Source organism: Schistocerca serialis, chromosome 2 (genome assembly GCF_023864345.2).
Source record: "Schistocerca serialis cubense isolate TAMUIC-IGC-003099 chromosome 2, iqSchSeri2.2, whole genome shotgun sequence".
Taxonomy (NCBI): domain Eukaryota; kingdom Metazoa; phylum Arthropoda; class Insecta; order Orthoptera; family Acrididae; genus Schistocerca; species Schistocerca serialis.
The window spans coordinates 806,180,099-806,195,972 of NC_064639.1; the positions used below are offsets into that span (position 1 = coordinate 806,180,099).

The 15,874-nt window shown below is 41.5% G+C and overlaps 1 protein-coding gene across 1 annotated transcript in view; it reads right to left on the bottom strand.

Annotated features, from left to right (window-relative positions):
- Nucleotides 1–14,953: 14,953 nt before the first annotated feature.
- LOC126456437 (calcitonin gene-related peptide type 1 receptor-like) overlaps nucleotides 14,954–15,874 on the bottom strand; it is a 63,876-nt gene continuing 62,955 nt past the window's right edge. Inside the window, exons 4-5 of the mRNA XM_050092187.1 lie at nucleotides 15,104–15,232; nucleotides 14,954–15,058 (exon numbers count right to left, since the gene is read on the bottom strand). Of these exons, the coding sequence (XP_049948144.1) occupies nucleotides 14,954–15,058; nucleotides 15,104–15,232 (234 nt within the window). The remainder of the gene's footprint in view (nucleotides 15,059–15,103; nucleotides 15,233–15,874) is intronic.

Here is a 15,874-nt window from a genome sequence, read left to right on the forward strand (position 1 = left end):
CATGTGTGTAGTATCCCGCTTTACTGTGATTTTAGTAGTTCAAAAATGGTTCAATTGGCTCTAAGCACTGTGGGACTTAACAGCTGAGGTCATCAGTCCCCTAAAATTAGAACTAATTAAACCTTAACCTAAGGACATCACACACATCCATGACCGAGGCAGGATTCGAACCTGCGACCGTAGCAGCCGTGTGGTTCTGGACTGAAGTGCCTAGAACCGGATTTTCGTAGTGCATGCCATCAGTTGCACTTGCCCAGTGGTGTCACTCATCTCCTGAATATTCTCGGTATCCACCATTCCAAGCACTGTTTTTTATTATTTTCCTCTCGTACGTCTATCCGGCCTCGTTTCCTACGAACTAACGTCTGTGGAAAAATGTCAGTACTTTGCTTCAGTTGAGCTCTGAGTTTGTCACACTATACCCCCAATTCCTGGTATTCAGCCAGCAGCTCGCTGAAAATTTTGTTATTGAGCGCACCCCTATGCAGTTCCATGGGTGCGTCCTGCAAGCTGCAAAAGAATGGAAAAGAATGACACTGCCGTAACCCAACATAGGGTGCGACAGTCTTACTTCAGAAGCTCACTCTCAGATCAGAGGCGATGTGGGACTTTCGTCATTTGAGATTTTTCCATGAACTGGATCACAGTTCACATGCACATGGTCGTAACACTTCTCTTCTTTCCACTTCCTGCAGAGGATACCGCGGCTGAGACGTCTGTGCACGACTCCTATGGTTACAAGGGCGCTGCTGCTGCACTCGTCCGTCAACAGGATGCCGTGATCCACAGGTGTGGGCAGTTCCGACACTGAAGTGCTTCTTCTACATGCGTAGGGCGCTGCTGTTGTGGAGTTCTTGACGGTCGGACTTCGGGTTTCATCGGACTAACCATGATTGCTGTTGCAGTCAACGTGTCTTGGCTGGTGCCGTGAGTGCGAACAAGACAGGAACACCCATATGGAGCAAGTGTCGTTGCGTGTCAGCTGACTAAGGACACCATTGGTAGCAGGGACGGTCGACTTAGAGCCGGACTAAATGAGGCCATCGCATGCGGCGCCTCCAGTGCAGTTTATCACTAAGGGCACGGGTGTGTTCATATTTGGAAGCAACACAGTATTCATAGAATTGCCTCGCCGTTTCACGGTAGCGCTCGCGGCGAGGAAGAGGTCTCTCTAATTGATGGAGAAGGCCTGTGGCATACCCTTGGGGGTGGCGGACTGCAGCTTGTAATGCACGGTTTCGCACCCATTGCAATTGTCGTATGTAGGTGTCAGTGGCATTGCCCCAGACGACTGCAGCATATTCAAGTGGACGAATCAGGGATTTGTACAGTGCGATGCCGACGTGAGGGGACAATGAGGATCTCCGGAGCACTGGGTAAGGATTGTGGAGGCGCCACATTGCCTTTTTCCTGATATCACCGATGTAGTGATTCCAAGTAAGTCGCTGATCGATGTTGACGCCGAGGTACCGAGCGTGGTCAGACCACGGGATGGGGATACTGCCGGTGGTATGTGTCGCCTTGTGAGGATGATAGCCTGCGTTCTATTAGCGTAGGACGCAAGACGCAATTTGGTGACCCAGTCAGAGAGATCATCAGTGGAACGTTGTAGGCGGTTGAATACTAGATCGATGTTTCGGCTTTTGGCATATAGTAATGTGTCGTCAGTATATAATGCGAGGTGAACGTTTAGAGCACTTGACACGTCCGCGGTATAGAGAATCTAGAACAAGGGGCCCAAAACTGAACTTTGCGGCACGCCAGCATTAATTCGTCGGCGAGTAGAGTGGCCTGAACCGATCCTGACATGAAATGTCCTGTCTTGCAGGTAGCTGTGTATGAGACGCACGTACGAGGAGGGAATTCCAAGTGTATACAGCTAATACAAAAGTTCCTCGTGCCATACTGAACCAAAGGCACTGTAAATAGGCTGTTTAGGTTTTTTTTTATTGATAACGCCACGTAGCGCTCTCTATGAAGATCACTGGCTGTGCTGTGTGCAGTCTTTGGCTGGTTTACATTGTTGTTTGCTATTGTAGTGTTGGGCAGCTGGATGTTAACAGCGCGTAGCGTTGAGCAGTTGGAAGTGAGCCGCCAGCAGTGGTGGATGTGGGGAGTGAGATGGCGGAGTTTTGAGAGCGGATGATCTGGACAGAGACAGTAAATTTGTAAGACTGGATGTCATAAACTGATTTTATATATACATACATATATATATATATATATATATATATATATATATATATATATATATATATATATATATATAATGACTTTCGAACACTATTAAGGTAAATACATTGTTTGTTCTCTATCAAAATCTTTCATTTGCTAACTATGCCTATCAGTAGCTACTGCCTTCAGTAGTTAGAATCTTTTATTTAGCTGGCAGTACTGGCGCTCACTGTATTGTCACAACGGGTGTGTATGAGACGCAGATTGCGTTGCGCTAAAAATATTGTGTGTCACTTTAGTGAATGTCTGAGTACGTTCAGTTTTGCTCAGCTGCTTGAAAATCAAATAACGTAGGGGTTTGTCAGCACAGTAATTCATTAATTTTTCTAAGGGGACGTTACAGCACTTGTGACATCCAGAAGGAGAGCACCAAGGAATTCGCGACGATCAGATGAATCACGCTTTATGCTCCATCGGGCTAGTCTGAAGGCAAGCAACCTACAACCGTCGTCGTCGGAAGACGCATCAACACAAGTACTGACTCAACTTGATAATGCCGTAAAGAGATACTAGCAAAGGTACTGTACTGTTGGCAACCATGGCAAATGCATATACCCTTAAATGGAGATACGAAACTGGTTAATTAGCAAGTGGTACGATATTTAAGTGGTACATATTATTGCACACATTCAGTCATGATCATCTATCGTGCTGTGCAATAACTGAAGAGTGGTTGATGAGGCAACTGAATATCAAACTGTGGTAATCATGTACTCTATGTACAGTCAAGCCAATAGCCTGGACACTGGCTTTTACCACAGACTTTACCTTTTTTTTTAATCCCTAAGTTTGCTACAAATGTTGATATACTTACTATTAATTTGAATTTTTTGCAAGCCAGAGATAAACGGCTGTAGTATAAATATGTAAATAGTCAGAGTACTGCAGTGGAAGGACATGAAAGCTATGGATAATAAACTGGATTAATAAGCAGTTATTGATATTTACATGTGAAGGAATGCACAAATAAAGAGAAGTACTTCTTCACAGTGCGTGCTTTCATATATCTTCCAGATCACATTTTTCATTTTTATTTTTATTTCATACTTACAAATTCAGGCATGATGATTCAGTAGAAGTCGTCACTAACGTCTACCTGTTGATCGTGCCATTGAAAACCGAGATAGCGAAATTCCTTGCTGCCTCACATGTACTGACTATGTAAACAGTATTGCTCACCTACCTGGTGCCATACACGTTTCTCAAATAGCACTGACTCAACTTGATAATGCTGTAAAAAGATACTGGTAAAGGTACTGTAGTGTTGGCAAGCATGGCAAATGCATATACCCTTTAATGGTGATATGAAAGTGGCTAATTAGCAAGTGGTATGATATTTAAGTGGTACATATTATTGTACACATTCAGCCATGATCATCTAGCGTGCTGTGCAATAACTGAAGAGTGGGTGATGAGGCAACTGAATGTCAAACTGTGGTAATCATTTACTGTATCTTGATTTGGATAATTTTGAACGACTGTGATGTGGATTACATCTTGAATCCCAGCTTGACTCTCTGCTTGTTGAATAATTATATGTATGCTACTTACCACGTTTAAAATAAGCATTATGGTAAAAGTGAGTAAATTAAACAACAACTGAACACATTTAGCAACAAGGATATGGACACGGATGCTCGCTTTCTGCTTAAGTTGTTTACATTCATTGGTTCTCAGTGATCAACCATCTATGTAGTTCTGACGTTTTATTACAACCCATCAGTAACATTTTAAGTAAGATTTGTGTGTGTGTGTGTGTGTGTGTGTGTGTGTGTGTGTGTGTGTGTGTGTGTGTGTGTGTGTGTGAGTGTGTATGTGCATATTATGATCCCTGCTATTTCAATAGTTTATCAACACTGATCTTTTACTAAAAATTGGTTGGACGATATGACAAAGCTGTCATTTACTTTAAATTTAAATAGTCAGACTATCATCACTGTCATCATAAGACAACAGCTATTGTTTGAGTTAAATTCAATTTATTTCTAGTTATTTCTTCTAAATACAGGATTATCCAAAGTTGTTACCACTCAAATGGGATCTATTAAGCATGTACCAAATATGTGTTATATTCAAATTCAGTACGATAATTAAACTTTATCTTATAGGATATCAAACTATAAATGCTACCACCGTAAATGTATTTCTTTGTTATAGGTAAGGTTCCATAGTGTCTGTATGACTGACATTAAAGACAGAACATTTGTAGCATGTTTGATGAAAGTGTATGGTTCACCGACTGCAGACAGTCGAATGTTTCAGGACGGATTTGCACTTAATCCACTAAGCCGTTTAACAGTTCGCACAGTCATCAAAGGTTTGTGGAAACTGGCTCAGCGTCAGACAAGTATAGGACGTCCAAGATCCTGATGTCGAGTAGCAAAGTGTAGTGCAGGGTCCTTCGAAGTCAGCCAGCCAGTGCTGTTTGGTAACAGCAATTCCCAATCAACCGTGTGGTATATCTTGAAATATGACTTTAGATGTGGCCCTGTCACTTTCAGATTGTTCAGTCACCAACAGTTGAGCAAGAACGCTTTAGAGTTCAATGCTGTCAGACTTTGGCTGAACTAACAAATATTCAGAAATGACATTTGGAAGGTACTGGATTCAAAAGAAGCTGATTTTAATACAAGTGGATATGTTAACAGTTATTACACCATTTTTTCGGGCAGTGGAAATTCCCTTTAAATTCGAAAAGATGAACGTGGCTTCCCTATGGCGAATATTTGGGGTGCTATGACCGACACTGGAGAAATCTTTTATTGGGTACACCTACAATGAGCAAAGTCGCGTACTTCATGATGCTGCAAGAGTATGCCACCGATGAAATTTCGCTACAACTCCGACGCGTGAGTTTCTTCCAACCGATGGGGCACCACCGCATTACGCGTGCACTGTTTGTGAATATCGTGAGCAAATATTTCTCGGTAGACGGATCGGCCGTGGTGGACCAACGCGCACGATCGCCAGAGTTGTACCGTGTGTTTTTTGCTTGTGGGGAATGGTCAAGAAGCGTGTGTACAGCAGGAAAATTAACATCAGTGACCCCAAGAATGAAATACAGGAAGTGAGTTTATACATTCCCCGTGAATTTAGTGTACATACTTTACGTGTTGTAATATTTTATTCACGGCTGTCACTTTTAGCAGCTGTAGGGTTATTTTTTCAGGATAAATTTCAGTCGTCAGTTGCAAATAAATTTTATTACGCTCTACCGGTTTTGACAAATTATTCATCTTCAGACGCTTAGTTTAGCATATACATAGATGTGATTCAATTATTGCAAATTGTCAAAACAGTGTTTAAAATAATCACACACAATACGTAAGTTTCTGAACGTACCATGGCATTATCCTTCCATGAAGAGGATATTGACCTCGGCTTAACTAAGGTTCTGAAGATAACAGATTAATTTGTAGAAACCGGATAAGCATAATAAAATTTATTTGCAACTCATGAGTGAAATTTATCCCGAAAAAATGTTAAGAGTTGGTTACAATGTATTAGACATGATGGCGAACAAGTTGACAACCACTGTATTTAAATTTTACCAAGCAGTAGTACAGAAGGTGTGGGCAAATACACTTTGAATCTTAAATTGGAACAAGGGAAGTTGTGGTAGATAGAAACTGTCATTTAGCCTCTGAGGCGTATCTCGATTATTAAAATAAGAGACAAGTGCAAGGGCTCGATTCTCGGTAGGGTGACAACGTGAAAATGACTGGGATCATTACGTTTGATCAAAGATCATTGTCTTCATTCTTTCTAAAATGTCAGCATACCGATATATGGATGTTACTTTTTACCAGGAAGACAGAGTCACACCTCATTTTCTGCCTATTGTTTAAACACTTACTTGGATGAAGCGTCAAATGTTTGTAATATACATTTACATTTATTTTAGACGCAATCACAGAATACGATTACAACCATAACGGTCTTCATACACACATTGGCCGTCTTCAGATTCTGTATGTCATGGACAGCATGCGGTAAACAATGCGTCAACATGTGTTGTACTTGTGTAACTATTGTCTTGTACTGGACTGTACGTCATCAGCGATGGATTCTCGTTAGGAACGCATGTGTTTGTGCAGCTGAGGACGCTAGGCGAATAAATGTGTGGGATGCAACGTGTACAGCCTGAACAGTTCCAATCAATGCCTTAGCGAAAAGACAGGAAAGGGCCTTGAAAGGGATAAAAGAAAATATCTGACACAGACAGATTTTTATTATGAATTGTTTGAAATCAAATACATTCATTTAAATAGACAAATATTTAGTTTTACGTTTATTACAATGAAAACCAACACTGTAAGCGTAATTTACCCCCACTGTAGAAAATACGTCACTGTTATTACCATGACTGTAACACAAGCAGAGAAAATAGAGAAACATGTATGTCATTTGCGGTATCCGTCTTCTACCTCTGAAAAGATTAAAGGAAGAAAACATATAGGATAATTTTGCTCTCCTACAAAAGAATACTACACCTTCGCCATATTTTGAGAAGGTTAGCACGTCTTTCTTGCTCAGTACCTGAACAATTCAAACATAGGAAATTTGAATGTTTCCTAGGTTATGTAGTTCACTCACAACTTGAATTAATTTTCAGTTCAGCATCTACCTATTTTCTTCTTTCCAAAGGACATCAAAAAAGAGAGGACGTCAGCCTGATGCTGACATAAGCATCATCCATCCACATTTGCCTCTCATTATATCTGGGTGATGTTAATGAGTTCTATTATAGATCAGCACTCACTGAATTCACTCTTAAATACTTTTGAATTTACTAATAGATCACACATCTACTATTCTGCATATGGAGTAATAATTTCGCTATTTCATGAAAAACCAGCACACGATACATCTGGTCCAACTGATAACTAGTAGAAACTTCTAGATACAGCAACAGAATGTCACCTTACGAAATTCATCGGAAGCGTCAAATCTGAAACGATGATAGCGGCATATAAGCAAGCCTACTATATCTAATTGCAAGGACTTGTCACATTAGTTTAATATACTAACTGAGGATTACCATCGGCACTTCAAGATTGGGTCAAAATCAAAATAACGTGTTAATAACAACTCCTTGTTGTAGGTGGATGTAGCTTTTCCTACAACACAGACAAGGAGGAGGAAGGGTCGTTGCGGGCGATGTGATGCAGAAAGAAGGGTGGCTGCAGACATGTTGGTGTTCTTCCTGGGTAACGAATTTGGTGCCTCTCTCCCTCACCTAAGAATCATATAAACCGTAATATTACGTAGTTTCGACGGATGATACAATAATTATTATTTACCAAAATGAAAAAGAGTATAAAGTATTTTTAAATGTTTACAATACTTTTAACATGTATACTGGATTTTTGAATCATCTATTGGAATTATGCTTCTAGATGACTAGTAACAGTTACAATCAAACGATGCTCATCTACTTCAGTATGCTGTTCTGCTTTAGAACCTGGTTCCAAATATCTTGCTTTTATCCTTGAATATTTAACATTTTCAGAATTATTTGTCTCTATCTTTGGAAACTGTTGAGAAGTCAACTAGTCTCTCCTAGACCATTGAACTTCGGGGCTAAACTTTTAGTCAAATTCAACTGGTATGCACATGCAGCAATGTGCGAGATAAAGGCACCAATAATGTAACGGGACGAATAACCTGTTCCTTAAAATTTTCTAGATATCCACATAAATTTTGGTATCACACTCTCTGTTTCCCCTTCTCCAATTTCCTGCGAACTAGATGGTTGCCGTGGTGGCAAGAAAGAGCAACAAAGATATTATTTGGGTAATTTGCCATCTTCTGTGAAATTCGAGGTTATAGAACAGGGAATGGGAGGATAAATGCTCGGAACAGTTATGCAAGGATTGCATCATCAGAGAGACACCTTACTGAAATTGTTAGAGATTAAAAGGAAGAAACACACTATATTTAGATAATCAACACAAATTCTATCGTGTTGCTTGCGTACTATGTTCGATGTTGCTGTTGAAATATGTCTTTGCATCAAATAATATGTGATGTTATAAAATTGCAATCTTACAGCTGGGTATTCGTCTGGTTCCAGTATATTTATGCAGATAGTTCTGTTGCAATAGGTACAACTACGACGGTTTACGGTATTCACACAATGCTGTTGATACTGATGTGATACAGTGTACAAAAGCGTGTAGCGGAACCTTCCAGTGACTGCTTAGCTTCTTCCATACCTCGGAAACTGTTCATTAAACGTCATACGAATAACAGGATAAGCTGTATTGAATTGAAATCTCATTAGGTTGCATTTCGAATTAAAGTCTATGAAAGACGCAGCATGTCGAAGATAACACGCCCAGAAATTGACTGAAAAGTCAACGGGTAACCTTCTTAAACAACACAGTGGATACCGTTGAATGTCCCCAAAAAACCAGTTGTATTCTGTGTACGAGACGAAAAAATCTGCCATACGTGTAAAGCTTCCAAAGAATGGAAAAGTTAGCTCTTGAGATTCCTTTGGACTTCGCTTTGTTATAGTGAAGTACGGTTTCATCAGAGTGGACAAGTAAGCACTCAAAAAGATGTGAATACATTTAGCAGGCTATATAGCGTAAACATGGAAAACAGACTATATTTCAGCGCACGACAAATGCTGTGCCGGCTTCTGTACTGGCGATTTTACAGCCAGGCACCTGATTCTTTTTGACAGTAATAATATCCTGCAATGATAGAAATAGAACATTTGCACTATATATACTAATAACAATGCAAGATGTCGAGGATTTTCAACCACTGTTCTGACATTCTTGTGCGAAATGCAAGTCCGGCTGGTGGTGTCATTAATTTCACTACACGCTGGACTGAAAACTAATAAGATATAATCATAGAACCAACATACGTGGCTTACGTGATCTTAAGTCTGAGTTAGTTGGTTAAGGAATGACATGTTTTAAAATTTCCTCCTGTACAGAAGTGTCGGAACTAATCTCAGTTTCTCTATAAATGTTTCTGACATGTGTACATTCTTCAACTTCGTGAGTAGCGGAACGTAACGGAATCTTCCTTTTTTAATTTTTTTATTCACATAATCTGGTCAGACCAGAGCTCCACAGTTACAGTACTTTTTTATATAATAGTTACTAAAGAAGCTACAATAATTTTAATATTTTTTGTCAATCATGTCAAAGGAAACATAATGCATCATCTTGTACTCTGTCCAAATTTAAGATTAACTGATCATAATTCAGTCCAGCTATTGTATCCAGTGTTAGTTCATTCTTATAGAGTTGACTATGTACTTTACTTGTCAACTAACATAACTTTGTGAACTGCATGAAGATGCGTTATTAGTATTTACAGTACACAATGTCAGTGCATGACATCAACGCTGCTCACAGATTTTCACAGCGGAAGACTAGCGCGGCAGTTATGGAAGAAGAACGACCTAGCAAAAGTAAGCAATAAGTGATCTCACTGTAGCTGGAGACACAATCGTGACTGTAACGTGCAGCTAGATGGCCGAGGCTTTAATGAATCCATGACTCTATCAAGCTGTCCCACCCTTTGAACCCGGCAACACCTGCTGCTTCATATAAAAGCAATAATGAAACTGGACACGTATCTGGTTCTGAAAAAGTGAAATGCAACTTGCTATATTAATTCACGCTTACAGTCTAGGTTAAAAAGTCGTTCTGATATCAAAAAATTATTAGTAACTTGACTATCATATTCCTTAACTTGTGAACTAGCTGAAAATAAATTACAACAACCTAAAACTATTTCACCGCTGAAGTTCGAACCAATATGCTTGCAATTAGCGCACAGCGTTATCCAATTCGAACCACACGATATCTTTGCGGAATAATCCAAAGCTTCAACTTGCCTTGCGCTCCTCCTCATTCCTCGATGCAGGGAATCGTCTAGGAAGCAATATAACAAGGAAGACAAGGATGATAAAAGGGTGTAATGTCAGGTCCATATCAAACATAGGTCTCTTAGGTGGACAACTGTGGGGTGGTACCCCCCGTCGCGTTGTAGCAAAAACTTATCACAGCACTCGCCTGATTGATTTAGAGAAGTTGTGATCACAATGCTCATGGGAAAATCTAAAATAAACTCCGCGATTTTTCCCGGAAGGCCATGCTGACAGGCCATATCATACTCTACTAACCGCATCACTGGATGTGGTACAGGGCGACAATTATTGAACTATATGAAATAAAATCGTCATAACTTCTGAACGGCTTACGTTAGCACGTTCAAACTGCACGGTTGGCCGCGGGGCACGACGAGAATTAGTATGTGCATTATGGTTTGGTTGGGCGACGAAGCCCTGTTTCATTTGCATGGGTTCGTCAATATGCAAAACTGACGAATTTTCGGGATTAAGAATCCGCGTATCGCGGTCGAGAAATCTCTCCTCCTTCAACGGGTGACTGTGTGGTCTGCAATGTCCAGTCACGGAATAATCGCTGCGACATTCCATGATGGCACAGTGGCTACCGAACGGTAGGTGAAGGTTTTGGAAGTTGATTTCATACCCATTATTCAAAGTGATCCTAATTGCGACAAGATGTGATTCATGCAAGACGGAGCTCGACCCAATCGAAGCAGGTGTGTGTTTGACATCCTGAAGGAGCTCTCTGGGGACCGCATTCTGGCTCTGGGGTTCCCAGAGGCTACTGGCATTGCCCTCAGTGGCCGCCTTATTCTCCGTATCTGAACACATGCGACCAATTTTTGTGGGGCTATATTAAAGGCAAGGTGTACAGCAATAACCCCAAAATCATTTCTGAGCTGAAAACAGCCATTCGGGAGGTCATCGACAGCATCGATGTTCTGACACTTCAGCGGGTCATGCAGAATTTTACTATTCGTTCGGGCCGCATCATCGATAATGATTGCAGGCCTATCGAACATATCATAACCTAAATCCGAATATCTGTAGCACCGTGTCTATGTTTAATAAACTGCGTGCACGGTGTAGTTAGTAAACAATTTAAGGTTTTTTCAAATAGCTCGGTAATTGTTCTACTGTACGAACGGGCAAGTGGTCTTTTCAGATCTCTCCTAGCCGTTAATTACATCACTACTCGAGGAGCTCCTCAACTGGCCTCACAACGCTGTGTGCAGCTCCTTTCCACTCACTCCACCCGGTAACAATTACTGAGAATGCTAAAAAACCAACTCGCATCCTCCTCGTGGCATACAGACAAGCTCAGTTCTGGTGGCGGACTGCTCTCTACTCAGTCAAAAGACTCACATGTTGTACCCCTACCCTTTGTGGAATGCGAGACGCCGTCTGCCGCAGACATCTACCACTCCATGCGCTCTGCGCCCCTTGATTTCCCTTAAACGGGTGCGCCTACTTAGCTGGGTGGTAACGTGCTCTCCTCCCACGCAAGCGCGCCGGGGTTCGATTCCCGGCCGGGTTGGAGATTTTCTCCGCTCGGGAATTGGGTGTTGTGTTGTCCTCATTGTCATCTCATTACCGGCGCGCAGGTCGCCCAATGTGGCGTCGACTGAAATAAGACTTGACGGTCGAACTTCCCCGGGTGGGGCCGCCCGGCCAACGATGCCATACGCTCATTTCGATTGTTGACGCTAGCTCGCTACGAAGTACGTAGGGATATTACAGTACATGTTAAGCGAGTTATACGTTTTACTCTTTGATATAAGCAAATACCTACAGTCTGGTGAACTAAGCCTACTATTTTTTTTTACTTACACAAGACCGTGCCAACTGTAAATTGGTGTAAAATACTCTGGTTTTAGATATATTACTATAGAATGGTAGAGAAATGGCAGAACTGGAATCGCTTTTATTTGGTTGAAAAGAATCGATGTCTGGACTGGGAGATTTCTGGAAAAAGTAGCTGACCCTACCCAGTAACGCATGGAGTGAGTCACACCGGACATCAACACTTTCCCACCTTTTGGCGTGCTGAGATTTGTTGTTCAGCGTACAGTTCCACCTGTAGGTATCTTCATTAGTTCGATATCGTACTTCAGTTCGCAAGACGCCATTTGTCATTACCTAGACGAGGGCGTTTTCAATGGCGATGTCTTTAGCACAAGGACGTTTCTTAACAACCTTGACTTACTGATAGAAATGTAATTACTATATTAGCAGCGTATAAAACAGGCGGTATACTAGTTTCTACACGATGACATCAATGATTGGTCCTATATGGCAGAAGAACAACCGTGGCTAAATCATACAATTACTTATCACTAATCTAAAAACTCTTCAAAGTTTTTGTTGAAAGTTCAAGTTTGTGTTCTGAGTCTCAGGGCAGTTCTGCAAATTTTTCCTGAGATTTTAGTTACATGTATTTTATGTGTTGCATTGACATGGGAAAAGGATTCTGAAACCAATCTGATTAATTTTTGGTTCTGATACAAAAACTCCGGAAAATTACTTTTCAAAGAAACCAAAAGATATTTATGCACACACATGTTTGGTAGGCTGTTTCTGTGACGCTTTAAAGTAAAAATTTAAACACACTGTAACCAGTCAATACATTTTAAGTTCTTTGTTTACGACGAGTTTCGGAGTGTTTGCGCCATCATCAGGTGGAAGTTCAATTGTTCACTTAGGGTGGGTTGCTTCCGGGAACCAGCACTATCCGAATATCTATAGTTCAGGGCATCACCATTCTGTGCTTTTCTCGAGAACTTTGCATTTGAATTTAACACATTCACCGTTTACGAACTTTAATGGAGCGTACTTGAAGAAAGTACATATGGATGATACTCATGACGGCAGATATGCAGACATTGTTGGCTTCGCAGAAGTATTGCAGCAGAGGTAAATACTGGAGCTGCCATCTGAAGATAGAGCAAAGCCTCCGAAAAAAGGTAGTAAATAAAAAAAATTGTGACTGCTTACGTTATGTTTTGTTAATACCAATCCTGTTCTAATTAAAGAAGGGAACGCTGAAGTGGCAGGAATATACAGATGATCTTTTTACAAGGAAACTTGACTCTCAGACAGTATTACATCGAGAAGAGAGATTAAATGAAGTTGGGAGGTAAGAAATTACGAGAAGAATTTGATAGAGCACTGAAACATCTTAGCCAAAACAAGGCCCATGGAGTAGATGACATTCCCTACGCATTATTGAGTTCTTTCGGAGAGGTGGCCTTGACAGCATGCAGGACTTACTAGACAGCCGAAATACCCTCAGACTTCAGGAAGGATGTAATGAGTCGTAATCCAGAAAGGCAGTTCCTGACAAACAAGGAGTTGGAATACACATAACTTCAGTGCTATTTTCAAAAGTAAGGGGAAGTGTAAATAACGCAAATGCAGCGTAAGAAAAAGTGCAAAAAGGCAAAAACTGCACAGTGTATATGTGTAACAAAGTTTCTTTCGTCATCAGTCTCTGATAACTAAGAGGGAATAAGCTATGGTTTGATAAATATGTAGAAAAGAGGCAGAAATACCAATGTCCACAGAAGATGCTTTGTAAACATAAGCGAAAAACGTCTGGTGTAAAATTCTCTTTACTTAATTGCACCAACCTTAAGACGGAGGAACCAATAATAATTGAAGTCAGTTTTTCAATCTGTAAGTGACTCGACTAAGTTGATGACGAAATAAGGCCAGTCAGCGAAGACTAAAAAACATCGAATTAATCGGTGCAATCGCAAAATTTTGCACGGTCGTAGGAAGGAGTGCCATGAACTACATACTAGATATCGTGACTGATGAAGTCTGAGTGTTGGAGTTGGGGTGCGTTTGAAGGTTACTTTTGTACGTTTTTCTTGGATAAATCGAATACTACGGCCTCTAGAGAAAACGTGTCCCAGTACAAAATTTCACTATATAAAATTCCCTACTAAAAGTTTCTGTTCATTTTTCTGTATGATAAAACAGTTTGCGTGTAGCAAGCGAGAGAATATGACTATCTCTAGTGTGGTTTTGAAGGCCAGATATAACTTTGCGGGTTGCATAAAACGACATCGGTAGGGGCAGCTGAATCACCTTGTATAAATGTCAGCATAATTTGAAAAGCCAATTTGGATAGTGTTAGAAATTTACATATTCACAATCTAACTGATACAAAAAGAAGATTATATTATTTTTTAGCTCTGAGCATCGTTTCAGAGGTCGTTCTTTTTTACAGCCATTGAAAGACTAAAACATTCCTAAAACTAGTTTCTTCCAGATGATTAAGTGATTCCTGAAGACTGACGCGATGCCGCTGCGGTCGCGGCCCCTAATTTGAGGATACTGGACGTACACAATAGCTAGACTGTCTAAGACTTTCATAAATTGTCTTGAGGTCTGGGTGGGACAGTGCAATAAGATTTGAGAGTGTGTGAACAGAAATCGTAAGATGTTCCATTTCAGACGCGATCCGGAAGCAGTGCAACAGTTTCATAAGTCTTGGTTCTTTGCAAAAGAAACAGAGCGCCTGTAAAGTTGAAACTCTGAGATGGTTCCTGAGACGCTCCCACATGTCTCAGCCGAACAGCAGCACAAGCAAAGAACATAAGTCTGTGAACACAAACAGTTTCAAGTTGTAGCGAAATTCATCTTAATCAGCTACCTGTCTATATATTCCTAACGTTACATAAGCGGGAACGATGACAATGCACTGTCAGAGAAGTTTATTGTCTGTCTGTCCTAAGGAATCACAAGACGCAGTCACTTGCCAGCGCACCAGAAGCCCCTGTCGAGCTACAAGAATGTCTGTCTGCTACGTTCCAGGCAGGCGCCTCGGCGTCAGACGACGCTGACGGCGTGGCGCAGCAGAGGCGGAGACGGCGGCGGCTCCGGAGAGCGGAGGCTGCGGCTGGCGCCGCCCCCGCCGCCGGCGCCGCCCCCGGCCTGGCGTCAGATGCGGTGTCGGCGCGCTGGCCGGCGGCGTCAGACGCAGACGTCGCGGCTCTGCGTGTGCATCGAGGCTGCGCGCTGCCGCCCCCACAGCCGGCACAGCAGCGGACGCAACGCGCCGTGCACGTCCACGTTCGCGAAGCAGAACAGGCACGACACGCACAGGCCCTGCGACAGCACACAGACACAAACAGGACAGTATTGAACGGTCCGCCGACCTGTCGATCCGTCATCGGTTGACGACACGAGAAAACGCGACTGAGCTAAACCCAATACGACACTTGCAGCAGACGGCATTACCAACGAATAACTGAGTTCCCTTGCAGAGAAAGTATTATGCAAGAAATCAGAATTATATTAATAATCCGCACAACAGAAGAAGGTCATGGCTGGTATTGCCAGAACTATATACTTATATGGATACTGTGTCTGTTCTTTCGGACATCTCGTGAACAGAACAGACATCACTAATGATCTGCAGCCGCCTAGAACGAAATTAGAATTATATTAATACCGTTAGCTGCCGACGGCATCTCTACGCCAACTTCTTGCATATTCTTCAATTAGACATTTAGGGTGAATAATTAGATCCATAACAGTCAGAGAAAACATCTGAGAACTATACTTTATTATTTATTCACTACTACAGGGCTATTACAAATGATTGAAGCGATTTCATAAATTCACTGTAGCTCCATTCATTGACATATGGTCGCGACATACTACAGATACGTAGAAAAACTCATAAAGCTATGTTCAGCTGAAGCGGCACTTCAGGTTTCTGCCGCCAGAGCGCTCGAGAGCGCAGTG